The sequence below is a fragment of the Hippocampus bargibanti genome, linkage group LG05 (assembly GCF_051943395.1).
Source record: "Hippocampus bargibanti isolate YZ-2025 linkage group LG05, ASM5194339v1, whole genome shotgun sequence".
In the NCBI taxonomy this organism is placed as follows: Eukaryota; Metazoa; Chordata; class Actinopteri; order Syngnathiformes; family Syngnathidae; genus Hippocampus; species Hippocampus bargibanti.
Window position 1 is genome coordinate 12,979,167 of NC_142738.1, and position 27,826 is coordinate 13,006,992.

The window sequence follows — 27,826 nt, forward strand, 5'->3', positions numbered from 1 at the left end:
TTGGAAAACTTTTAATTTTGACTGATCACACTAAAGAATGATTCCTTCTGTTCAATCAAACAATTACTTAAAGGGGAAGTCTACCCCAACATTTCGTTAACAATTATTTGTTCTATATGCCCCCATTAGAATAAAGACAGAATTCTGATTCATTTGTGAAATATACATTTAACAAAAAAATTCCACATTTTTTTTAATCCATCTCAGGACGGCCATTGACAGAAAATGACATCAGTGTCCTTGAGAGTTTTGAAAGGTGCTTATAAATGAAATGTATTATTATCACAGTTGCTCTGGGCTGAGGTAAGGACTAATCACGGCTCACACATTTGCTGAAGCTGAGGGATGTCATGTATAGTCTACAGAAAGTGGCAAAATGGCCACCAGCTCGATTTCACAAACGCAATATTCATCACAATGCTGTGTTTATACCAGTGGGGCAAAAATAAAACATTACATTGCAAAGAATTTTTGGCGGTTCACTTAACCTACAGATGGAACCTGTCCAAAAGATCTCAAAAAGCTGAACCAAAATACCACAATTCAAAAAACAAAGAGGATGATTGCATTTGATTTCTACTCAATGACTACATCACGGTGACAATTGAAAACAAACGTTCAAGTCAACATCTGAATGGCTTACAGTGTGAAAACAAAATGCAATTTTTGCAGTGACCTGACATGAATCTGACTGCAATACTGTGGGATAATCTTTAGAAAGGACGTTCATGTTCAAAAAGATTCCTATTTGGCCGAATGAAAGCAGAAAGATTGGGCCAGATATATTGACACAGGTCAAGGTTATAATAGTTAACAATAACTACAACTAAAGTTTAAAATAGTTTCACTGACTGAAAATGCTTAGAAAAAATAGAAGAAAAAATACCAGTTAGGTGGTGAACTCTGCCTACTGCCTGAAGTCAGCTAGGAAAGAATCCAGCATGCTCGGAACCCTTGTGAGGACAAGTGGATTTAAAAATGATTTCAGAATGAAAATGAACAAACTGTACCATACTTTCATAAAACAAAAATTGTGGCAAACATTTCTACACTTTTGCCTTTGTTAATTATTATCAAACATACAAGATTATTTTGCAGTATTGTTGTCATGTAATTTCGAGTAACTAACTTAAGTTAACATCCTTTCATTTCCATTTTGAACACCACTTATCCTGAACAGGGTTGCAGGGTTGCTCGAGACTATCCCAGCTAACTTTGGGCGGAAGCCCGACTACATCCTGAACTGCTTGCCAGTCAGTTGCAGAGCATATAAAGACAAACAACCATTCACTCCCACATCCACAGTGTGTCTACGCTGCCTGTTCCTAAGACAGGCGAGCATACCACTACACCACCAGTTACTTCAAATAAAAGTTAACACGGAATAAAAAACAAACAAACCGAAGATCCAAAACTAACAAGTGTGTGACATGCACCGTCATTACAGAATATTCACAGCATTAGGCTTTGGTGGGGGTCTCTTTGCAGCAAAAAAAGATGACAAATGTGTTCAGCATGTGGAGTCGCTGTCGCTGCTGCTGTACCCATTGACAAAGCAGTGTTCTTCTCCAGTGTCACCAACAAACACTTTACCTGAAAAACAAAGCAGCATTACATGGAGGAGGTGCTCAGCTCGGAGGGATGATGGACACAAACAGCCACATACATTCTCAGCACTCTTAAATGACATTTAGAGCAAAAACTAACCATCACATCATATTTTAATAAGAGGATTCGTAGCTGTATGGACGTCTGCACTTTGAGATCAAACATTGCAATAGCTGCTTACACTTTCTACACTCTTAGTGGCAATGTGCTTTTTCCTTGACAGTCATGCATTTGTGGTTCAATAAAAACAATGCAGTACAGAAAATTGAATGTATAGCCAGAAAGTCCGATACACATACTGTACAATTCAATGGATAAAATGGCATTATGAACGTATGGCACTGTTGCCCTTTGGGTCATAAGCAAAACCATGCGGACATGAACCCGCTCATTTCATTGTTAGCAGGAATTTAAGTCACAAGTCACCTTTTGGAAAACAGTTCCTGGAAAAGGGTCACACAAGAACCAAATCTTCAACAGTGAATGTGTTTTTATAAATGATATCTTGTTAGTGCAAGGAATGCACAATGTTTGTAGGGACACAATTTCAACTATGCTAAGATGTTCCTCTTCCCCCTGTCTCGAAAAAAAAAATCATCCTGATCAAACAGAATTGAAATGATACAATCCATTAAGCCTGCTCAGGAGTATTTTGAAGGAACTTACTTTGAGTTGACGCAGTGTCTTCCTCCTCCAGATGTTCATAGTTGTAAGTCACAAAAATGTTCTGCGGGGACAAAACCAGATAAATTTACTCTTCTTTTCCTTTCGCCTTTTCCCCTTCAAGGGGTCGCCACAGCGAATCAGTGTCCTCCATATTCAGACGTTTGATCCGCATGTTTGTTTTGGCCAAGCTTTTACATCAGATGCCCTTCCTGACACAACCCTCTGTATTTATCCGGGCTTGGGACCGGCACAAGAAGACTTATGTCCCTTTGTGGCTACAGAACAAGCAACTCGCTCAGTAAAAGGCTCCCAAACACAAAATGGTCATCGGCACAGCAACATTCAAAAAAGCAAAAAAACAGATATATATACTGTATGTAGAAAAAGCCAAAATGTTGCCTGGATGGGAATGCAAGAAGTTGAAACCAATGATCACCTTGCTCCTAAGAAGCATAGGCCAGTTGCCAGGCTCTTTTTTAACAAGCATGAGGATGGGCTCATTGTACTTGAGCTCCCAGTAGCATTGCTCAACCACTACAGCCGCGTGTAGATCCAGATCCACTTTGTAGCGTCGGTCATTCACAATGCCACTGAAAATACACATGCACCGCAAATTTTAATCGAACAGTATTCATAACTTATTTTCAGGCCAAAAAGCTCTGTATACTTACATTGCTTTTGCATTTTGAGGACAAGAAACAAAGTTGAAATACCGTTCTGACAGACCTGTACACGGCGCGATCGGTGTGGAAGTCACAGCACTGATTTTGTGGGTCCCTCAGCTTCAGCGTGATGATCACTGACGTGGATGTCTGATGCCAGCGGACCTGAGGGTGGAGACTGACAAATGGCACGCAACAAAGTTCCACGTAAGTCCTTTACATACTGTCGTAGTGGTTCTCAAACTAATGTAACAACCCCCAACCTCCCTAACTTCCACCCCTTGAATTACTTCATCCAGTTATACGTCTGTGTAAGCTCTCAGTCATACAGGAGTGGTCCATCGATGAGAAGGTTTCTTCAGCTGTCATCTGTACAAATTTGAAGGTTTCGGACGTTTCGCTTCCTATCCAAGAGGCTTCGCCAGCGAACTAAAGTCTGACTGGTCGTATCAGCCCTATTTATATATCCCTAATGTCCAGCCATGGCGGCGCCGGACACAGCTATGATAGGTTGGGGGGGAGCAGAGGACCCCTCCCTATGGCCCCACTGATTGTTCCTACATTACTGACTAACGACTGGCCCATTTCCCCCACTCCCACCGGTATCACCTCATCAGCATTACGAATGTTGCCTAACCTGTTTTGCCTAAGCAGGCTATTGTATGAACGATCCAAATTGAACCTCACCCCATCAGACCGGTTTAATGAAGGATTTTGTTGTTTTATACGAATCGCTTCTTTTACCCCCCTTTCAAACCATCTATGTTCTTTCGCTAAGATTTTAACCTCATTGTCGTCAAATGAGTGGTTGCTAGCTTTTGAGTAGTGAGTAGGGACCTATCATAGCTGTGTCCGGCGCCGCCATGGCTGGGCATTAGGGATATATAAATAGGGCCGATACGACCAGTCAGACTTTAGTTCGCTGACGAAGCCTCTTGGATAGGAGGTGAAATGTCCGAAACCTTCAAATTTGTACAGATGACGGCTGAAGAAACCTTTTCATCGATTCATCCAGTTATACAACCCAATTTTCAACTATGAGAAATTTCCAGATGCAAATCTCAATTTTACGGAAAACTACTGTACTTTGTCCTTTGTACGAGCATACCTCTTGCTCATGTGACCGTCCCTATGGCATATCTCATTTTCCTTTTGCTTATCACCAGCAGGAAGATCTGAACAAATCACAACCGAACATGAAATCATTATTTGAGCTCCCCCAAAAGCTTTGGTTTAGCCTGCTGCTAGATTAAAAATATCAATATGGAAGACTTTTTACCATCTCTGTCGTTGAGATGATTCATGTTTGTCTCCTTGTCTGCATTATGGAGGAGAGGAAGTGGCTCGAGTTCCGGGATGTCAAACTCATTGACAGCTTCATCTGTTTTATTACTCGTATGTAAAGTGTTGCTCAACTGCAAGGACTCGGGATTCACCGGAGGATCAATGTTTTGATTCTCACTGTGGACAATAATTATAAAGTGTCAACAAATTGTAGAAGAAACGCAAGTCTGCTCAAAGGCTATTGTTGAGGTGCACTCCCAAAAGGCATTCCCCCTCCTGTACCCACCACGACGGCTAAAATTGCACAACATTTATGAAGATTAAAATACATAAAAATCTGGTTATGTATAGAATTCTGACCAAATTGGTCTTTTAATCTTGTTCAAGGCATTCCTTTTGGGAAGTATTAACCTGACACACACAAAATATATGTGCAGCGCAGTAAAAATATCAAGGATGACTGAATAATTTGAATGGATAAAATGCCGAATACAATAGCAAAAATGCAGTGATGTTATTGGATATACCGTATTAATGATATTTGTACTGGCCCAGTCAGGCCATCATAAGTGACGTTTGGGTGATCCGAAACAGTAGATAGTGGCCGCGGCCACTGTTAACGCATCACATTGCTTGAGTGGGAAGGTGACAAATTATTCTGATTGCCTTCGTGAGTGTATCAAGCCTTTAACTGCCCAGATGTGAATGGTCGTTTGTCTCGGTATGTACCCGTTGACCAAACCTGAATATACCACACCCATTGATCAGTCAGTTAAAATAAGATCAAGCTCATCCATGACCCAAATGTGGATAACATTGTAGAAAATGGACAGATTATGAGTAAAATAAAATAATTGTATTATTACCCTCGACCCCCACCCCTGCCAATATCAGGGTCAGAGGTGTCCAAAAGGTTCCTAGTTTCTGATGTTCCTCCTGTGTTTGCTTTGCTTACCCACATGCATGATTGGTTGTTCCTCCCCGACTAAGAAGCTTCAAATGGTCCAGATGATCTGGGTTTCGTTCTGCCATGCCCGTATTCAAAATGAGAGTGGGAACGTTGTACTCACTGATCACTGTCTTCATACCGGCTACTCGACTTTCCAGAACCTTCAAGATGCCCAACACTCAAGATTGGTTTCAAACGTGTCCAAGTTCCATCTAGTCAGTCAGAACATACCATAAAATCCAGAAAGACTGTGTTTCCCAGACTGAGGACGGCTCTGGCTCTGTGCTTAACACCCTGTATCTTCTGGCTGATGAGTCTGGTCACCTGAAGGTGTTTGAATACAGTTCCCAAGATTTGTATTTTCCATTTTGGGTACATGAAGATTTTTTGGACAGACAAATTAGTCTAAAGGTAAATCTAAAATAGGGGTGGGAAACTCTGGTTCGAGAGAGGCACAAACCTGCCTGAGTTTGATGTTTCCCTTCTCCAACACACCTGTTTCACATGATCAGCTTGGATAATTATCTGTATACTTCTACTATACTGCCACTGTGTTATACAACAAGCAGTACTGAACAGTTTGTTTTGTACTTTGGCCAAAATGGAGACGAATAGTTGGATGCTACGATATGATAATTTGCTGCGAAATGTTGGCTTATTTCTGTATATGCAAATTGTGCTATGCAAAAGAGTTAACACTCAACACAACACTGTTCGTGATAACCAAATACAGTGGTACCTCGATTTTCGACCATAATTCGTTCCAGGACCCTGTTCCTGTTCGAAAAGCGATTTTTTCGAACACCGAAACCACCTCTTTGCTCCGGTCACCTGCGAGTTGATAGCAGGGGGTTGGCGGGGGGGCTGCCTCTCCCGGCCGTTCTCCACCCGCTGTCATTCTCTAATCACGAACACAGAGCATTTATACGGTTCGCGATCACCTCGCCAATGCCGGATGATTGACTCACCTCGCCACCGTACCTGGACTCTTCCTTCGATGCGCGAGTGTATCCGGTCTGAGGTATTTTCCCTGCGTCCTGTAAATATATGTCATCTTCCGGGATTGCGTAATTTTGCACCCTCGTGTGCCATTTGCTTTTTGGCGTAGTAAGCGGGTCGGATCACCCCCTGCCTTCTTACTCGCCGTGTTTTCTTTTATTTGTGAATAAACATCCTGCTTGGGTAGTACGTGTCTGCTTCGGGATCCCAAACATTCCACTACGTTCCGACGAGTCAGCTGCCGTCACTCTCGCTCGGGACAGCTACGGATGACTCAGCTACAGGATGTTCTTTTCTCTTAAAATGACAATGACACTTGCTCTCACGCCCACAGTCACATCACTAGATTTCACAGCTTCCTTATTCTTTAATATCGTACTGATCGTAGATTTCGCCATGCTAAAACTCTTCATACACCTATATTAAACGCTACAGCAAAACGCAGCACGTCCACTAGCGACAACAGTTGGTCACGAACAGAGCGATACACCCGTGCGCCGCTCAGCTCGCCACCCTTGCATACGCACTCACGCGTCGTATTGGCATTCGAACACCGATTGATGTTCGAACGCCGAAGCAAGAACATCTCGAATATTTTGTTCTAACACCAATTTGTTCGAACAGTGAGGCGTTCGAGAACCGAGGTACCACTGTAGATTACGGACGGCTGTTGGGTACCTTGGGATGCCAGTCAGCCTCTGCATCACCAGGCTTCACCTGGCACAAGATCATCTCCACAGCCTGGCCAGGCAAAGTGTGAAACTGCTCGGGCAGTCGCAGGATCTGGTGGGATTTGACTTCTTCCTCTTTTCCGGTGTCAATGAAGTGAACGAGGACGCTAAAAAATAGGCTCCCTTGGGAGTCGCGGACAGTCAGGACCTTCACCCTGCAGGTGTAGTAGGAACAATGCTTACCAGTAAGTACATGGACAATTCACAGAAAAGCTCCTCACTATATCAGTCATTCAAACTTTTTTGTATTGTACGTTTCACCCACAAAAAGCCAGTCCTGCATTTTGGTCCTCACAATTTGAATAATTAAAAGGTCAGTGACAGAGGACCTCAGGATCGACGAGGGTTGATATAATAAAAGTAGGTTAGACAAATTCTTAAATAAAATCCAAGTTCTTCACATATTGTAAGTGTTTAAGACAGTGTTGCTAAATGTTTCATCAGTATCACAAAGGTTTATTTTGTAAGTCTGTATTGAAATTTATTGCTGAGCGTGGATCGGTTTAGAATGTTCTTCTCAATAAATGGAGCGATGCAAGACCTGTGGAAATTGTTGTTATCCTGCACAGCGTATAAGCCTCCTTGTAGCACCTCCTCAGGACAAGGCTTGCTGTCTGTATAGTAAGTCGTCATGTCAGCCACCATGCAGTCAAAGACACTGTCCTCCTGGATTATACGGCCATAGAAGACAGACGCAGTCTTGATGTGGAGAGGCAACACCTGCACACAAATCACAGGCATGTCCTGCTGTAAGAGAAATGTTTACAGTAAATCCATCGATTTTCATGTTTTACCCAATATTAAATATTTTTTGGGTGAACCTGAGTTCACATAATGATGCCATCAGATATGAAAGGTTATTCCAAGGATTGAAAAGATAATCATGTCAGTGCTATACTCACCAAGCCTGACTATACTGACGTATTAATACAACCTAATCAACTACAGTAATTATATGTTGTGGTCTTTAAAACAATCTTATAAAATGAACTTGTAGTCTGTCAAGTCTTTATGTCTCATTGCGCCCAATTCTAATTTTCAACTCCAATTCCAAGTCTTTTGAGTTGCTGTCAAACCACAAGTCATCAAAACTTGAGTCCTCGTCTCTTGTAGGTGGCGTCGTGGCATAGTCACCTCTATAAATCCAGAATCAGGAAGTTTGGACTGATCCAGTTGAAAGATGATCCTGTGGCGATCTGGACACACCACACTGAACTCACACAGAAACACACACACGCACGCACACACACACACACACACACACACACAAAATCCTAGTCAAATTAAGTGGAGGATATTTATTTTTTAGGTTAAATTTAGGGAATGTTAAACATTGTGCTAAGATACACTTGCTAAAGATGCAGAGAGGGAGAGAGTGAGAGAGAGAGACAGAGAGAGAGAGATAGAGAGAGAGAGAGAGAGAGAGAGACAGACAGCGATTGATTGAGAGGGAGAATGTTGAAATTTGTGTACATAGTGGTGTAAGAAGCAATTGAGAGGAAAACCATGTTGCGTTGATTTTAATGAATTTCCTGCATATTTGTCCAAAGCCTTTATATAAGCCATTTATATTTTTCAATTTCATACTGTACGGTCGGGTGGGTTTAAACCTGCACACTCCAAAGCTCTTCAGGTGGTGACAGAGTGGCCGCTTTGTCTTCTGCTCCTCTCGGGCCACATCGGCCACCTCTGCGAAAGACAGCAGCTCTGGAGGGAGCAAGGTGTGGCTCCGTCTGAGGTAGCGCACCAGCCCAACAACGTGCTGCGCGTTCTTCTCTGAGACCAGGAGCAAGGATCTGCAGACTTGATGGATTTTCAACAAAGAGTCCTGGGGTGAAGGCTTGCAAGGAAAGCAGACATGGAATTACAACTAGATCTGGTCTTAAACTAAGACACGTTTGTTCTGGCCTTACAGGGTCTGTGAGTTTTCTGAAGTTGGTGCTCATACAAATAAGTCGGCTTCCAAAGATCTTGGGTGAATTTGGGAAGCCAAAGTGGACCACACTGGTGGCATCTGTTAGACCCAGACACGGCAGGCACTCTGTAACAGTGACTAAAACCAAACAAAAACAGTGCAAGAATTATTAAGTATCAGTAAGACCTTTTTTATTTTATTTTCATTAACCCTAACCCGAAATGTTATTGTAGATATAGCGTGCCTTTTATGTCAGAAAATATATATTTTGTCCAGAAATAAACAACTTCTCCAAAAATATACTTTGTTGTGGTAAGTGTGGGGAAATAGGGTGGTTATCGCAGAGATTCAGTCATTTGTTGGGACGCATTCTTGAAGGGACTGCACGTTATATATATATATATATATATATATATATATATATATATATATATATATATATATATATATATATATATATCGGCTGGATAGCTCAGTTGACAAGGCATGTTGCAACAATGCTTGTTGCAGAGAGACAAGGTCGCACATAACAGCAGTGCACAATGGCTGGTGACTGAAAGAGGAGCACAGCAACCTCCCTGAACAGAACCCAGTTACCATCACAGCGGCAGACATACAACAAAGAGTCTCAGGTATGAAAAACTGGACGGCACCAGGCCCGAATATGGTCACAGCACTACACGAGCGCCTAGCAGCACAAATGAACCGGTTGCTGATGGATGGGACTCACCCAGGATGGCTAACCGAAGGGCGAACAATCCTGATCATGAAGGACTCCACAAAGGGTGCAATTCCTTCCAACTATCTGCCAATAACCTGTCTCTCCACAACATGGAAACTGATGTCAGGCATCATTGCGGCTAAGATAAGTGGACACATCAATACATGAGCAAAGCACAGAAAGTCGCTGGTAGAGATACTAGAGGTGCCAAACATCAGCTGCTGGTTGACAGAACAGTCGCACAAGACTGCAGGTCCCGACATACCAACAGGTGCACAGCCTGGATTGATTACAAGAAAGCATATGATTCGATGCCACACACATGGATCACTGAATGCTTGGAGTTGTATAAGGTCAACAGGACCCTGAGAGTCATCGTTGCAAACTCGATGAGGATGTGGAAAACCACACTTGAAGCCAATGGCAAGCCACTAACGCGAGTGTCCATCAAATGTGGCATATACCAAGGTGATGCACTCTCACCACTGCTGTTCTGCATAGGACTGAACCCCCTCAGCCAAATAATCGCCAAGACAGGCTATGGATACCGCCTCAGAAATGGAGCTACAATCAGTCACCTCCTCTACATGGATGACATAAAGCTGTATGCTAAGAGCGAAAGGGACATAGACTCCCTGATCCACACAACCAGGATCTACAGCAGTGACATCGGGATGTCATTCGGGCTGGAGAAATGTAGTCGGCTGGTGACTAAGAGGGGCAAGGTAGTCCACACTGAAGGGGTCTCACTCCCTGAAGGAACAATAGCAGACATTGAAAACAGCTACAAGTACCTCGGTATACCACAGGCCAATGGCAACCTCGAACTAGCAACAAGGAAAGCGGCTACGACCAAATACCTCCAGCGGGTGAGGCAAGTCCTAAGAAGCCAGCTCAATGGCAAGAACAAGACCCGGGCAATAAACAGCTATGTCCTGCCAGTGATCAGATACCCTGCAGGAATAATAAGGTGGCCAAAGGAAGAGATTTATGTTAAGACCCGAAAACTCCTCACCATGACCCGAAAACTCGGTTCCATCCCAAATCCAGCACCCTGAGACTGTACACAAGCCGTAAGGAAGGAGGCCGGGGACTAGTGAGTGTGAGAGCCACTGTCCAGGATGAAAGATCCAAGCTCAATGAATACATCACAGAGAAGGCTCCAACGGATGATGTACTCAAAGAATGTCTCAGACAATGGGGAGCAGAGGATGAGGTGCTGGAAGAGGGACAATCATGGGAGGAAAAGCCCCTACACGGGATGTACCACCGAACCATAATGTTGATGATTCTCATAGCCTTGTCTGGATGGAACTGTTCAATAAAAGCCTGCACATCAACTGTTGAATGCCCTGCTTCTGCTTGTCCTCTTGAAGGCAAATCAAATTCTCTGTGTTGATGACCTCATTATGGTCAGCAACAAGCTCCTCGATGTCATCTGCATTCACTTCGAGTCCCGTAGGTGCTGGCAGATTTTCTGACAACAAAAGGCGCGAGTCCGATGATTCCACGGACACGGAATAAAACATGACAAAAGAAGGCGGGCGGGGCGAATAAAATGGCGCTAAAACATCGCAAAACGAATTATTTTGTTTTCTTTTTATAGAAATTTCATTTTCACTCACTTGAAGAACGAAATTCCTTTGTTTTTCAGCTTGTAGTTGAAGCATCCGTAAGCGAAACAGTGCGGCCCCCAACTGTTGTTCCTTTTTACAGCATCCATACGTTAAATAGACCTAAATACGCTCAAAACTATCCTATTTCTATGCCAAACCAAGCCACGTTACTATGGACGCTACAACTCGTGCCGTCACTTCCGGGTTTGCAATCAACCTCGTCTCTACGCCACTTCTAAACCTATCTATTTCTAAGGTTGCCCCCCCCCCCCCCCTTTAATGCAGTTCGGCGCAGGACGGATATATCGACAGTACGGTTATATCGACATTTTTTTCTAACTCCCGAGAATATCGATATAACGAGACTTTACTCTCTCTCTATATATATATATATATATATATATATATATATATATATATATATATATATATATATATATATATATATATATATATATATATATATATATAATCTATGGCTCACAGACCCTTAGGATCTGCTGGTTGTTTCACTGCTAGTAAAAACACTTAGGGACTGATTCGAGAAAAGTGTAGAAACCCCATATTTATTTTTAACGAAATAGACATTTGTGAGCTGTATGATATGTATTCATTGTTTTGTTTGTCTATATGTATAGGGGTTCCACCTCCTTTCCTTTTCTCTCAGATATCTTTTTTCAGCAACACAAATCTTATCCTGAACCACAGGACGAATGCCAATGGGTGAGTGTGTCAAGTGTCTCGTGTTTTACCCAGAATTACTTGTGTCCCAGGGCCAATGCTTTTGGCCCACTGCTGGAGCACAAGGTCCAACGTGTGCATTAAATCCTTGTGAATCTTCAGACAGAATGCAGATTTACAACTCACAGCCTTTTGGAAGAAAACAAACGTTTTTTTTTAACCATAAAATCTCACTTTTATGCAAGTCAGTTGTTTTTATATCATTCAGTTATCGAGAAAGAGTTTGAAAGGGTTTGAATTTTTTGCCTACAGCGTTATCAGAGGAAGGTGACCTCTTAAATACTTTTTAATTTGTGGCTTAAAAGCACACACTTGACGTCTAAACAGTGCAATGAGTGGATATTTAAAAAAACTGCACTCTTGTACTGTAAATATGGGTTGAAGCAATACAGCTACATATATCAATATACCTTTCTTGATACTTGCACTATGTAGTTTTTTTTATTAAACGGTTTTGCACATTTACAGTATACACCTCAGTCTGCTGAGATTTCTATTTTACTATGCTTAGAATATCTTGTTTTTCCTACCCTTTCACCCCTTCCCCCACCTCATCCCCTTTCAAATCACTGCTGTGGACTGCAAATTTCCCCATTGTGGGACGAATAAAGGTTTTCTGATTTCTGATTTCACTGCTTTCAACTATTTAAATGGGCAAAGTGTTTGGCTAAGATCAGCAAACAGCATCAACTCTTCACCACTGACTGTTCTAGGTTTCTTGATGGGGTACAAGTCAGTGAGGATGCACTTTGAATTGAAGTAATGGGAAACAATGCGATTTGGACGAGAAAAAAAATACATGCTGACAAATGTTGTCAATAAAATCAATTACTGTGCAGTGATACAACACTTCTTCAGACCACAGACCTGTCATATAGACTCACTTTATGGACAACTTCAACTTCCTCAGCGGAGTTGCAGATAACAATAGTCTTCTGGCATGTGTCAGGGCTGAAATCCACTGCACTCAACAATGTTGAGATCTTGCCACTCTCCAAGGTCATGAAGACAAGCTGTAATAACATGACATCATTATCATCATCATAATAATAATCTCAGCTATGGGTTCAAAGTTCCTCTGCAGTGACCTGCTGCACATTTCCATACAATGCCGCTTCTTCAGGTGCAGCTATAATAACACAAGCGTAGGGCATGTGCTCTGCCAGCAAAGTCTCCATGTGACATGTCCACCGCTTGGCCACAGCGACGAGCTGTTGTGGACACGAGGACATTTCCTGGCGGGAGATGACCTTCTGAAAATGCAGCAAAATGCTCTCCATCTGGGAGGAAGAGGAAGGAATGATGCTTAGGTGTCATTCTCAATTAAACATTTTCCAGGAGACCAACACAAATACCAAATACCTAACAAATACAAATACCAAAAACAGAGTAATAGTTTCAATTGTCAAATACAAGTTAATGCCGGCATACATTCTACAAAAACAATTCTAATTATCACTCACCCACAAAAAGGGATGGACCATAAACATATAATGTATTTCTTTAATGTAGTTATAGCCCTCCTACACTCTGAAAAAACAATTAGAGCTGTCATTCAATTACATTTTTAATTGTGAGTAATCGCAAATTGAGTATTATTAGTATTTGTTCTAGATAGCGATGTTATCTAATAATCAACATCAAAATAAAGCAGAATTTATATTTGATTTGATATTTTTGCATTTAAAATGAAACAGTTTGAAATGTTTTTGCTGAATTGTATTTTGAAGTAGTAATGTGATAATATGATTATATATGTGTCAGGAAAAAAAAAAAAAAAAAAATATATATATATATATATATATATATATATATATATATATATATATATATATATATATATATATATATATATATATAAAATCTCTCGGTACAATTTGACAGAAACTTTACATCACCAGGGTTTCACCTGTTCTGGCGCAAGCGTGAAGAGTTGGTCAGCCTCATCTAAGACAATGTGGCTCAAACGCAGAAACAGAAAGCAGTGATAGGCCAGCAGACGGACCAAGCTGAAAGGAGTGGTAACTAGCAGTAGGCCTGAACAAGACAAAGGAAAAAAAGCTCAGGGAAAGGGCCATCATCAATGGCAACACACATGCACATTGCAGCAGAGGGGGGTGGGGGGGGTCAAGTGCATATTTTCCACCGGCTGCAAAGTGACCCACCTGTAAGCAGCCTTTCATTTACACTTGTTTGGACATTATGGAGGTTGTAGAAACACAACATGCATTTGTTACCATTTCACGTGTTGGCCTTGGTTTTGCGATGAGGAGGAGAAGGAGAGACCAACATGTTTTAAAAACTTACACTCTTTAGGAAGCTTAAAGCATTTTGCCTCATCTTTGGCACCACCGATCAGCACGCAAGTTGGATTGAGGCGTCGGGTGACCTTGTGATCCTCGATAAGGTCACACACCAGCTGGACCTTCTTCCAGCCAGGACACAGCACCACTGCTAGTGGCTACAAGCACACACAGCACAAGCTGCTTATTTTAATTCTGCTAGGTGACGTCATGTGCGACATCTGTGATGTGTACTCACACCAGCTCTGGAAGAAGAGATGGTGAAGATAGTGCTGAGCATCATGTGACTGAGGAAGGGTGCCAGGTAGCTTTGGGGCTGGTCAGCTGTGTGGGAGATGACCACAGTGTTGTTTCCTCGACCCACGGAGGGCCAACTCAGAAGATCACTGCGAGACAGGCAGATCTTCTCCCGCTCCATTGTCTAGAGACCAAGCATAAATAAAAAATGTGCCCCTAGAAATAGTTTGACTTTTTGAGACTTTTAAATGTTTCGTTTGTTTGTTTTTTTGTATTCCTAAAAAACCCTCCTCTTACATTGTTCCCTTGCCTAGTTGCTACCGTTTACTCAGTTACTGGCAAAAACTGTTGGCGACCTTGTATGAACCCCGATGACAACGTACCATTCACTCCTTCACCTTCACAAATATTTGATGCTCAGTAAAATACGATTTTAAGGGGCAATAATTTATTCACCAGCTTAATAGTGATTACAATGCACTTACATCGTGCTTTACCAACATCAAAGGTGTCCAAACCTGATTCTTGAGGGACGCTGTCCTGTATGTTGTAGAGTCCAAAACACTTGAATATTTTGATCTGGACGGCTATTAAGCAGAGCTTGTTGATCAGCTGATTTTTTTTTCATCGGGTATGTTAGAGTTATGAGAACACACAGGTCAGCTGCCCTTGAAGACCAAAGCTGAACATACCTGATCTATACAACATCATGCCCATAGCACTTTGCAAGATGGCTATGCACATAGATATGAAAGATATCTAGTGTTTGACACCACTCATTAAAAATATGACAACTATATCATAGTTGGTACCAATTGAAATGCATATTGGGTAATTGGTTTGGGATTGTTGCGCTCACTAATGGGCCCGGTTTCAAAGAATTTACATTTTCTATCAATTATGCAATTTGCATCCAAATCATCAGATGGGGGTCATTGTCTACCCTGCAGAGGTTCTCTGTAATGGGGGCATCACCCAAGCTTGAGCATGGCTCCATCGGCACAGCAGAGTGCACCAGAATCCCGTGTGTCTTGGGAGCAATGGGAAGCATCTGACAAAATAAATGATCAGCATAACATTCTTATCTTGATCATCTCTTCTTCTCAAAAGGTAGAGTCACATTGACTTGAAGCTTCTAACATGACTTAGGAATTAAAAGCAGACTCACCGGGTTATCTTCATCAACGTTGTCATTGGACTGAACTTTCAAAGGCTGTGGATTCAACCACTCCGAAAGTCTTCAAGCATAAACAAGAAATGAAAAGAAGTCAGATTAAATATAGTATTCTGGAGTCATGGAGCAATACTGTAAATCAAATAAGGATTTTGACAACTATACAGCATTTCAAAATGGAACACCTTGCGCATGCCGAGTTGTCAACGCTCCTCTTCTTTACATCCAATTGGGCGGGTGACAGACTGGAACGTACACAACACTTGAGGCTGATTTTTCACATTTTTTATTGCAGTATTTTATATTTTACATTGTCAACTCAACTGTATTTACGGAGCACTTTCAAACAGCCAATGCAGCATGCAAAGTGCTGTACATGGAGAAACTATCATATACACAACACTAAAATAAACCAGTCACAAAGACAATGTAAAGCATCAATGAGCAAAACTAAATCTGATGAGATCAATTTCCATTCAGCACAAGTGGAGGGTGTGCATGTGCGTGTATGTCTTATGGGTTTATTTATTTATTTGGCTTTTTTTTTTGCTGTTAGTGTTGCAGTGAGTATCAGGGTGGAGCCGAGCATGCCACTTACACTTCCTCTCCTGCGCTGGATGAGTTTGAAGAATGTTGAGGTGAATACTCAATCAGTTCCTCGGATTGACTCATCTGTAATGTTCACAGATGACCGCAATTACCGTTGTCTTACTTTTAATTCTGCTTGATGTAAAACTCACATTTGTCTCTGTCTCCTTAGAGCTGCTTGCCGAATTGAGAAATCTCAGGAACCTGTGGAAATATCAACCATACAGTTATCGTTTATGAGCCTCTCAAAAGTGTAACCGTGATGTCTCGCACATCTGAGCAGAGTGAGGTGAGACTTGAACGTAGCAGCCAAGGAGCCGACAGATTCCTTGATGACTCACTGAAAGAACACACTGCCGTCACGACTCGTCTTTTTTTTTTTACCCTCATTCACGCTGATACACTCTCACCTCGATGGTTGGCTGCCTGGTAATGTTTTTCTATCTGTGACCTTTGAGCTGCTGGTTCCCTGACAGATTGGGCTCTGAAAAACAGTGACCAAGGATGGCTGCTGAGGGAATATAACCTGGACACCATGGAAACAATATGGATACAAAACAGATAAAACATTCAAAGCCATCCATAACCTTGTCCCTCCGTATCTGTCTGACCTGCTTCAAATCTCCGTTCCCTCTCGGTCCATCAGATCCTCATCCTCCCTTCACTTCTATGTGCCCCCTGCCTGTCTCACCACGATGGGATGCAGAGCTTTCAGCCACTCTGCTCCCAAACTCTGGAATTCACTTCCACCCAACATCCGTAATATTGACTCCCTCCCTATTTTCAAGTCCCACCTCAAAACCCATCGGTTTAAAATTGCGTTCAATGTCTAGTTCAATCTGCTATTTTATTATTTATCATTTTATCTATGGTTTTATTGTTGTGTGCTTTGTTTTTATTGTAAAGTGTCCTTGGGTGTTTTGAGAGGCGCTTGAAATTAAATGTAGTATTATTATTATTATTATTATTAAATAAAATGGATGAAAATGACACGTCAGTGGGACACACTGAGTAAAAACACTGACCTCAGAGGGAGCTGTCATCCCATCACAGTCTTGAAGCGTAGCTTTACTCATCACTGATGGACAAATGGCATTTGATAAATGGCACAAACATTTCATAGATTTGCGGTTGTTGAACTTCTGACACAAGGTATCACTTAATAAAATACTTGGCTATCCAATCACAGACAACATTGGATTTACCTTTATTGGTCTCGCAGTGGAAAAATTTACAACATAAAAGTATAAGTGTGGTCTTTATCAAAAAGAGGCATAGAAGTTTAATTCGATATGTGTCAAGTGCATCTGTTAGTGATCTGTGCTTCATGCCATGGATCATAACCAAAAGTGAATGCGGCATTATTACCTTACCATGCATTCGGTGTTGAATAATAAAGACAGCCTCCAACTCTGAACAGGCCATTTGGATCGAGAAACAGATCGAGATTCTTCAGAGGACTGGTTTTGGAAAAGCCTTTAAACACTTGCCTTTTACTGTCTCACTGTAGACGGCTTCTTGCACTCTTTGAATGTGCAAAACCCTGGTATCCACGTATACCTGTCCAGATGTTTATGTACATATCCAGATGGCCAGCCAAAAACACCAACTTTTACTTCTGCTACAATTAATTTAATAATACTACTAAATGATACCATCAATGTCACAATTAATCACAGTAACATACTATCCCTAATTTAATTGAGACTACACATTTATTCCTTATTCAATCTCTTCTTTTCCTGTCGGCTTTTCCCTTCAGGGGTCGCCACAACTAATCAGTGTCCTACATATTCAGAGATTTGATTCACATGTTTGTTTTGGCTTCCTTATGGAATCTGAAATCCTGCAAATATCTCCATATCAAATGAAGTACAACACTATAAAACCAACAGAGACAGATGGGTCCTCCACAGTCTCAGGTCGGTTCGTTTTTTTCTTTTTCTTGTGAAAAGGTAGTTCTCTCATCATTCACAAAATAATTCCAAAATTAATTTGTGACGTATTGCCTTAACTTTTATTTTGCTCAGCCTCATTCACCCAGTTCTAGCTCAAGTAGGTAACTTTCTGTGTGGTGTAAAATCATGCTCGTAAAGCCTGGACAGAATTCAGGGTTCGACAGGGAGAGTTGATTATTTACATAAAATATGTTTACTTACATAAAACATGTTCACAATCACTTTCAAGAACACCCCTTGATATTCGCATTTCACCAAAAGATAAATTAACATGACCAAAGGGCTCATGATAGAGCTGCGTGGGGGCGGTATTTCTGCATTTTTACATTAATGGAGTCTTGAGAGTATGTTCTCAATTCAAAATCGACACATTGATGCGGACGGTTAGGCTTTTTAACCAACGTAAATTATTTGCACTATTTTCAATATTTTATTTGCCAAATTACACCAAAGACGGATAATGTGGCAAGACATTGAAGTGACAAGAATACCGCCTCATCTTACCTTCAAATTCATCAATTGGGATATAGCCTTTGGCCTTGAAAACGCTCTCTTGGTCTGAGAATGTGGAAAAAAATGCAATAAAATAAAGTGTTATTTTGAGAACGAATATGAAGTTACATTGGCAACCGACGATGTGCGATTTTACAAAATGGCCTTGAGCTAACGAGCTAACCTTAGCCAGTCATTCTCCCCTTGGAAAAGACAAACATTACTTCAACTCGACGTCATTCACATTTAATGTTAATAATACAAGCGACTTTATCATTACCTCTTTGACTCCAATCGATTCGAAACGGAACGGCAACCAATGTAAAAGAATAGGACGGAAAAGAAACGCTTGCTGCAAGTAATGGACATTCAAGTGAAATGGAAGTTGACCAAGACAGGTGCTCTCGACTGGCGGTGAATGTTCGTGGTAACTTTAGGAGAGAAAACCCAAAATCTGTCAAATACAGTTTACTCGATGATAATGTTTAAAAAATATTGTATTTTAAAAGCAGAACTGGTAAACGTACTCACACGCTGTACTTAAGTAGAAGTACACTTGAATGAAATAAAATAAACCCATTGGAACCAATGTATATTTGTCCAATAACAATACGGGCAACAAAGAATAAACATACATACATTTAACTGAGGAAATAAAACAAAAAAAGTTCACTGAAAGTACCTCAAGTAAAAATATAATTGTCAATAATTTACAATACCAGTTGTGATAACTTGGCCCAAAAAAAGGCGTAAAAACATATCTTTCAACCTGAGGCGATTGACAATCTTACAAATAAGGGTATATGCCAGTGTCTGAAACTCATGACAAAAAGTTACCGGACATCAGGGCAGGCAACTTTTCAGAGTTGTCTGCCCATTTTTCACAACTTGAAACAGAATCAGACGACTAATCGTTAAAAAAAAAAAAAAAAAAAAAAACATTGTTGCAAAGTGGGCGGCGTGGTAGTCGAGTGGTTAGCATGTTGCGTCACACGCGTGTATGATTTTGAAGTGCGCTTTTCAACACTTTCATGTCTTTCAATTCCTTGATCTCCTTGGTGTGCGTATCACCCTGACGCATAGCACACGCTTGCAAATTGTATAAAAGGAGCTGTCGCGGGACAGAGAGATTGGGCGAACCACGAGGCAGAATCACATCAGAGTCATCTCGGGCTCACGCCCGGCTCGGACATCACGGCACGACTTGCTCAACTCCACGCCACGATCAAGCTCTGCGCGTCACCTGCCTGGGAGATCTGACAACGAACCTACTTACAAATAAAGAGAAACATCAAACTCTTTAAGCACACCGGGTCATAGTGGAGTTTGCATGCTCTCCCCGGACCCGTGTGGGCTTTCTCCGGGTCCTCCGGTTTCCTCCCACACTCCAAAAACATGCATGGCAGGCAGATTGACCACTCCAAATTGTCCCTGGGTGTGAGAGTGACTGTTGTACGTCTTTGTGTGCCCTGCGATTGGCTGGCAACCAATTCAGGGTGTCCCCCGCCTCGTGTCCGAAGACAGCTGAGATAGGCTCCAGCACCCCCCCCCCCCCCCCCCCGCGACCCTAATGAGGAATAAGCGGTACGGAAAATGGATGGATGGATTGTTGCAAAGTATTAAGGATTTTTTTAATTAATGATGCACCTACCACAAATGCTCCCTTGCTTAATTGATGGTAAATATCCCTTGCTGATGATTTTGCTCCAGTTGTGGTTTTTCCATACAGTTTGGCATGTTGCACAATGCAGTGTTTGCTTTGCGTCGTCTGCTACAAGCCACGTAACTCCTCTTTCCACCATGCTTTTAATAATCATACATTGATTTCTAAACGCCTTTCAAAACTCTGAAGGACACTTTACAGTCACGGGATAATGTACGTTTACGTTTTGTAGCGTCATAAATGTTGTTAGCTTCTTTTGAATCTTTCTTCTGGGGCTGAGGTTCTGTGCATCTACTTTGGAAAATGATATGCAAATGCACGACCTTATAAAGCTCAGCAAAGTCCGGAAGCACGAAGCAGGCTTCTGGTTGGCTGCCGTGCCGAGTATGCAAATTGCCAAACTAAGCAAAATTCCAAAATTTCCAAACCGAACGAAGATTTCGAAATCGGAATAATGTATTCAGATTTCAAAATCTTCGTTCAAACGTTTGCTTTATTGAATAAAGCAATAAAGCGTTTGCTTTATTGAATAAAGCAAACGTTTGATTTTGAAAAATATATTACAAATATTAAATAATGTATATATTTTTTTTTTCTTGAAAAAGTTGTTGGCCACGCAGGCGGAGACGTTTTGTAAGTTGTACGCCGGACGTAAAAGTTGCACGCCCTGGGCGTCCGGGCAGACGTTATTTCAGACACTTTATATGCCCTTGCAAAGTGGTGACTAATCTTACGTTTTATATTAGCGTACATAAAATGAAACAAAAATAACTTTTTTTTAAATAATAGGGTCAATTAGTCAAAATGTACGGAAGAAGTTTGGGGCCAACATAGAAAAAAAATAATGTTGTACGATTCTCACTTTTAGCTAAGAATTCAGACTTTAAAGTGAGAATTTTAAAGTCAGGATTTTTAGATTAAATTCAGGATTCTGAGAATAAACTCAGAATTCTGAGATAAAACTGATGTCGTGTCAACGTTATTTTTTTTCTTTGCAATCCTCTTGCGTAAAAATGGCAGGGACTTGTGATGTGAATGAATGTTCGTGTGTTACTTGAAAGAATAATTGCTTTACGTTACACAAACAAGGTGCAAGACACACCTTTCAATCTTTTTTGTTGAGGGCAAGGTGTTGTGATGGTACCCAAGTTCTTTAGAACAAAGTTTACTTCTACTTAATACATGAAAACGAGGGCTACACTGTGTTGTCAGTTGTCACAGTCATTACCATTACACAACATTTAGGAGAGATCTGCTTAAAATGATACCAGATGGGGGATGTTGTCTTCTTTTTCGTTGTGGTCGATGCGTCCTATGCAGAACAAATGCGAATGAAGTTACAAGTTGGGTGTGTCAGCGTCAGCTCGGTCGTTTCGGTGCACCATTTTATTTCAAATGACCCGAGTTTGCGATGACGCAGTCACGCAGGAAGCAGTCTCGCGGTGCACCGGGTGTGGCAACTGTGCTTTCCGAGGCATCAGGCGTGGCCAAAAGCGTAACACACGCCTCAAACCGCGCTTCCCAGATTGTTTTACTCGACACACGCCTCGGAGCCTCGGCACGTTGGGGCACATCACTACTACATACCAATTTGGTGCATTGTCTCGTTGCCGTAACGGTGACAAGATCAAAACGAGAAATAAACAAAACAAAAACACCTAATGGAGCGAAAACATACAGATGTTGAATTTAGGGCGTACGCATTTAAACATGAGCGCTCACTTCTACAAATTACGCTGACACCGTACAACTTGACCGGTATGTAAAACGTTTCCTCAGATTTTTTTTAGTACTGAGAATTTGTCAAGCATCACCGAAACATGCACATTGCACACGTGAATTGCACAACCGAAATTCAAACCCCAAATCGGGAGGCTCATGGCATTTAACTGCTCCATTCATAAAATCCACACGGCACAAGTTCAGGTGGGTTGCAGCCAAAACATTTACATTTTGTCCACGTACAAGTTTTCAATTCGCTTCAGAGTGGTCTCATGTCATCTGCCTGCTGCAGTGGACTTATGTAAGAACGTGTGAATGTTTTGTGCAGCGGCCTGACCCACAACAGGCTCTAGCTCTGCGACGGTGGCGTTGCACAGCTGATGAATGCTGGAGAAGATTTCCAGCAGGGCCAGAGCTTTGACCCTGCCTATCCCGGGAACCTGCTGCACTGCTGCCAAAACCAGCGGGTCCAATAGTCTGGGCGAGCTTTTTCTTCTGAATGGGTTCTCCTTACCGTCTGTGTGAACCTGCGTCCAGAAATTAGAACACTGTCACCATATAATATAATTGACTATTGTAACCATGCACATATTCGCAATGATTAAGGAATAAGAAATCACTTGTACTCCAACCATTTGCTGTCACCCAAAACTTATTTCTTAAGTAGGGGTAGTTCATACACCACTGTCATCACTTCCCATAGATTTCGGCCATTGCATTGCTTTGGATTTCTGATGAGGACTGTTTTTGCGGGAGAAGATAAAGGTGAGGCGGTCAATATTAATTTGTCACATCTGATCTTCTTCTTTTCATTTTGGCTTTTCCCTTCAAGGGGTCGCCACAGCTAATCAGTGTCCGCCATCTTCAGAGGTTTGATCCACGTTTGTTTTGGCCAAGCTTTTACGTCTGATGCCCTTCCTGACACAACCCTCTGTATTTATCTGGGCTTGGGACCGGCACAAGAAAACTTAGGTCCCTTTGTGGCTACAGAACAAGCAACTCGCTCGGTAAAAATCTCCCAAACATAAAATGGTCATCGGCACAGCAACATTCAAAAAAGCAAAAAACTATACTCACCATTTGATGACAATGCATTGTCACATCTATTATAAAGGTTGGAAATGAGATATGGGAAATGACCTCATGTCACTTAATTGGTCAGAAAATTGTTGATATTTTTTCTGTTGATCGAGGTTTTAAGAAATTTTTACCAGCATATCAAAACACATTTCCACATAATATGGCACAAAATACAATACCAGAGGTCTTTGGTTAGGTCACTAAGTCCCAAGACATGTGAAAATAAAATGAGAACAACAAACTAAGAAAATATATGTGATTAAAAAGCAAATGAAGATGCTTATTCACGGTTCCAACACGTGCAAAGGTGTGAATGCAGCAGAATAAAACTGCAAGACTCTTGACTTTCAGGTGACATTTGAGGGTCATTTTATACTTGACAAAAACAATTGGGTGTTCAAGAATAACGTGTTTCTTTCATGTGCATTGATGAAGGGGCATTAGACTGGAGGTCCCAGAGCTGAATATGGTTTTCTTTGGGAGTGACCAGGTTGAATAGGATCAGGAATTAGTACATTAGAGGGACGACTCATATTAGAGGCTTTGGAGAGAAAGTCAGAGGTTTGGACATGCCCAGAGGAGAGAGAGTGACTATATCGGGAGAAGGATGCTGAGCCTTGAACTGCCAGTCAGGAGACCGAGAGGAAGACCGAAGAGGAGGTTTATGGATGTGGTCAAAGAGGACATGAAGGTAGCTGGTGTGAGAGAAGAGGATGCACAAACCGGGATGGATGGAGGACATTGATTTGCTGTGGCGATCCCTGAAGGGAAAAGCTGAAAGGAAAAGGAAAAGAAGAAGAAGAAGAAGAAGAAGAAGAAGAAGAAGAAGAAGAAGAAGAAGAAGAAGAAGAAGAAGAAGAAGAAGAAGAAGAAGAAGAAGAAGAAGAAGAAGAAGAAGAAGAAGAAGAAGAAGGGGCATTAGACTATGGTCTAATTTAAATGAGTTGGTTTTTGATCATGAATTGACACCTATCATGCAACAATAAATATTTTGGATGAAAAGAAATTTCAATGTCAAAAATAATCATGATTTTGTCCCCTTAATCATCCAATCTTAGTGCGTGCTGTAAATTGCAAACCCAGTCTTAACACAAAACAAAAAGACAATTGTCATTCACCTGGAGCCAGCCATGCAGTGAATCAATATCACTCAACGCACCTTTGTCAGGTGAAAGAAGAAACTTTTCCATTTGGTGGATTTGGTCATTCTTCAGGCACAAAATACAATATTCTTAGGGTCTTCAAAGTGCGAAAACATGTGGAAACATGGAGTGCTGCACTCAAATGGGTTGTTTTTTTACCTCCACAATTTAACCAATTTATTCTGGGAAGTAGCTTTGCTTTTGCTGACTCGGGTAAACACAGCAAATATGAACAGCAACCTAATACAACAAAAAGTGATGTTACCAATTGAAGGAGAAGTTGTGACGCCTCGGTCTGGCCGCCGACCGGTAGCAACGTCAAGCCAAGCTCCAATACGACAAACTTCTGGACCGCCCAGAAGTACTGCTCGACCAGGCGTGTTTTCTCTACCACAACCAGCTCCTGGAAGCTGCTGCAGGCCTGCGATTTCAACACAGATTTAGGACAAAACTAAACAGGTGAGAGGCTAAAACTTACATTCCTGTACCGAACCAGCTTCCTCTTGTAGGCAGCGCCGGCGATGACATCACATTCGGAAAGGTAGAGAATGCAGTTGTTGCTTGGGAGTAGGAAATCGGCCACGCCAAGCTCACTTTCAAAAAGGATTTTCATTCCTCCAGCTGGAGCAGAGAAGCAGGATTATTTCACAGAGATTTGTTTTAAAATACATTACAGTGTACATGTTTGAAGATAGGAGTTAAAATGTGCAAAGAATCTGACAACTACGAACAGAGGAAAATTATTTGCCCATTTCCTGGTGTATGTGCTCTGTGCATATTTACACAAGGATGTCAGTTCATCAACCCAATTTTAATATCACAGAGACAATCGAAGAAAATACCAAATGCAGTTTCTAATTTCAATGTTAATTTATGTCCACACATACACGCATGTACACACACACTACTAGCCGTCCATCATAGGTGATGATGACGCTTGCTCCAAGGAAGGGGATGTTGGGGGTTTGGGGAGCTGTGGAGGGGTGGGCGTTAGTGACAGTGTCGTTGGTGCCGCATGTGTACATGGTAGGGCTAGGCAATTCCAGCTACATCCTTGGCCTGTGCCCACCGCCATTCCACATCGCCATAGGACGCCACAGGGTTTCAGGGGCGGAGGGGGGGAAATTGGGGCAAGAAGCTTGCGCAAAGGTAGAGATTAAGGTGAGGTTGTGAGTGCACAGTCCACACTCCCACAATCTTCACTCTTATCAGGCGAGTTTCTGGTGGCATGAGGATACTCATGACGACCATTTTTTGGCAGGAGTTGCAGGGGGCTGCCGGTAGTCCAGTTTGTTGGACTCCGCCTACGCCTACCCCCGGGTGCGGGTTTGGGATCACTCTTTGTCTGGCCTCTACCCTTCGACCTGTTCGGTTTGGATGACCCTGCCAGGAGTGCAAGACTCCGGCCGACATCGCTCTCGGGGTCATCGAGACGCGCAAAGTGCCTCACTAAGATAAGGTTCATTCAAGGCAATTTAATTAATTAATTTATTTGTTTGTTTGTTTTTAGCCATTCAAAGAAGATTCAAAGGTGGACTTCTTGGTGTGTTTTTGGTCATAATTTTAGCTGGTCAACAACTCGTGGGAATGTTCGAGTTTCCACTTGGATCCTTCAGTGGTACAATAATGTTTCAAATCATTTTAGTCCTCAATTGTACATACAGAGTGTTAAAGGACAACCGACGTCTCCGGATAAGTTGTGTCCATAATTTGTAAAATGGCTTCAAATGACTTCTACTGAGCGTATTTTACAAAGATTCCACCGCATATAGCTATATTTTATGTTTTAAGACTTGCGCTGAATATTCCGGAAGTCTTATTTTTGAGTTGGTGATGAGTCATCACCCTACGTCACTGAAGGAACGCCCCAGACCAAAAAAAGGACACATTGTAGCAGTCCTTCCATCACGTCAATGCATTTTGCTGTACTTGTTTGGTCTGAAAATGTCGTGTTGCACCAAAAAGAGGCAGAAGAGGGCGACAAAGCTCCATGTAAGGAATTTATCAGCCTGTGGAAACGGGCTGATTAATTCCTCACACGGAGCTTGGTCGCCATTTTCTGCCTCTTTTTTGGTGATACATTTCCCCCCAATGTTGCCTCAAAATGGCACGGAATAAGTTCTTTAATCGATTGCAAACATGTATGGTTTCCTCTTCAGAACTATTTGAATCATATTCATAACTGGATGTGTAACAAGAAAGCATATTCTCCGAATCTGAAGCCATTATTTTGATTCTCGAGCAATGCAAGACGTCTTGGCGTGATGTCACGAACTGGGGGCGGGACTTTCTGAAAATGCCCAATTCACAGCTCAATTTTTTTGCAGATTTTGGACACTTTAAGTCATTTTTATTGGTGTTTTGCATTTGACTAAAAATATCATACTGTGTGTTTTAGGTATTTTAGATGCTATAAAACGTTTTTCTGATGTCAGTTAGGAAACAAAAAAGTAATGTCGGTTGTCATTTAAATATATATATATATTTTTTTTACAATGTCCGGTTTCCAAATTTGGGGGAGGAGGTTATTGTCATTTTCCTGGTACATACTGTAAATGAAAAAGGTAAAATCAGATTTTTAGAAGGGGACAAAAAATACTTTTTGTCCAGGAGATTTTAGTTCAGTCAGGAATAGCCACGTCTCCATTCACACTAAAATACCGCATTTCACATTTTGAAATCAAACATGCATAGCGTAAAAAAAATCGTTTCGCTGTGAAAAACATGACATGTTTTTTTTCGTGCATTCAGCAAATATCGTATTTTCGTCAAAAAAGAAATCGAAATGCGCTTGCGATATTTAACCTGAGTTCTGCAATAAATTCCTATTTCCGTTTTTTACCTTTCAAGCTTTGAATAAGTGTCGAGTTTCTCCATTTCTCGCTTGCGATAACATATCCGTATGCAGGGACACCCAAAGTCACTTTTTGGCTCTCCATGGTTTCTACATTCACGTAAAATAGGAGTTTGGATAAAGTGAAACATAATTTAACAGTGTCAACCCAAATCACTTCTTGTGTTGTTTGGGTCGCCTTGTCTTTTTCTCGTCTTAAACATGACATTTACGAAAACCACGTGCAACGTGTCGCCCCCTGAAGGAAAGAGGCGCAATCACAGCCATTCCGGTACAGATGTTAACAGGTTAAGAATGCACATTTCTGTGAATTCTTACTGTTATATTCACTGAAAAGTATCTTTTGAGTGGTCGCACTTGTATTCATTTGTTTGCCACAACGATTATTTTGTCAACTTCTAAAGTCATGGTCAACTCTTACATTTTAATTGGCAGTGAGGCTAAATGTTGTTTGTATTGTTATTTTTTAATGATACTTTAATTATTTTTTTGGTGATAAGTATGGTTGCATGCACGAATCTTTCGTATTTTCATCCTCTCGTCCCAATTGGAGGCTGCCTTTTGACTCAGTCATCTGAGTCCGTATCCATCTCCCTGGAACCCTCATCAGGAACAATTCAGAACTTCCCTTGAATGATAACACATAGAGGGCCTCAGCCATCCCACCTCTGGAGGACGATGACCAGGCAATCATTCTCTACGGACACAAAAGATAAGAAAA

The 27,826-nt window shown here is 41.5% G+C and overlaps 3 protein-coding genes across 4 annotated transcripts in view; all 3 read right to left on the bottom strand.

The window, feature by feature from the left end:
- On the bottom strand, nt 1-21,684 carry tdrd12 (tudor domain containing 12). The gene is made up of 28 exons (XM_088996687.1): nt 21,576-21,684; nt 18,657-18,710; nt 17,220-17,272; nt 16,605-16,678; nt 16,347-16,398; nt 16,205-16,278; nt 15,792-15,851; nt 15,601-15,670; nt 15,376-15,483; nt 14,434-14,616; nt 14,200-14,353; nt 13,802-13,929; nt 12,981-13,172; nt 12,777-12,905; nt 11,904-12,021; nt 8,813-8,952; nt 8,510-8,739; nt 8,034-8,109; nt 7,441-7,619; nt 6,847-7,054; nt 5,401-5,493; nt 5,176-5,330; nt 4,216-4,397; nt 4,045-4,111; nt 3,001-3,114; nt 2,711-2,864; nt 2,275-2,335; nt 1-1,593 (listed from the first exon to the last, which is right to left on the bottom strand). Exons 3-28 carry the CDS (start codon nt 17,268-17,270, stop codon nt 1,511-1,513), a joined length of 3,135 nt encoding a protein of 1,044 aa, XP_088852813.1. The 5' UTR covers nt 17,271-17,272; nt 18,657-18,710; nt 21,576-21,684; the 3' UTR covers nt 1-1,510.
- Nucleotides 21,675-27,727, bottom strand: faap24 (FA core complex associated protein 24). 2 transcript variants are annotated; one of them, XM_088996694.1, is made up of 5 exons: nt 27,094-27,727; nt 24,730-24,872; nt 24,517-24,672; nt 23,833-23,883; nt 21,675-22,556 (listed from the first exon to the last, which is right to left on the bottom strand). In XM_088996694.1, exons 1-5 carry the CDS (start codon nt 27,311-27,313, stop codon nt 22,305-22,307), a joined length of 822 nt encoding a protein of 273 aa, XP_088852820.1. In that variant the 5' UTR covers nt 27,314-27,727; the 3' UTR covers nt 21,675-22,304. The 2 variants fall into 2 exon arrangements, with proteins under 2 accessions (XP_088852820.1, XP_088852821.1); XM_088996695.1 differs by lacking the exon at nt 23,833-23,883 and having other exon boundaries at nt 27,094-27,714.
- The window catches only part of LOC148897982 (dynein light chain roadblock-type 2-like), a 6,492-nt gene continuing 3,709 nt past the window's right edge, over nt 25,044-27,826 (bottom strand). The window contains exon 4 of the mRNA XM_088996700.1: nt 25,044-27,802. Coding sequence (XP_088852826.1) covers nt 27,759-27,802 — 44 coding nt within the window. The 3' untranslated portion in view covers nt 25,044-27,758. The remainder of the gene's footprint in view (nt 27,803-27,826) is intronic.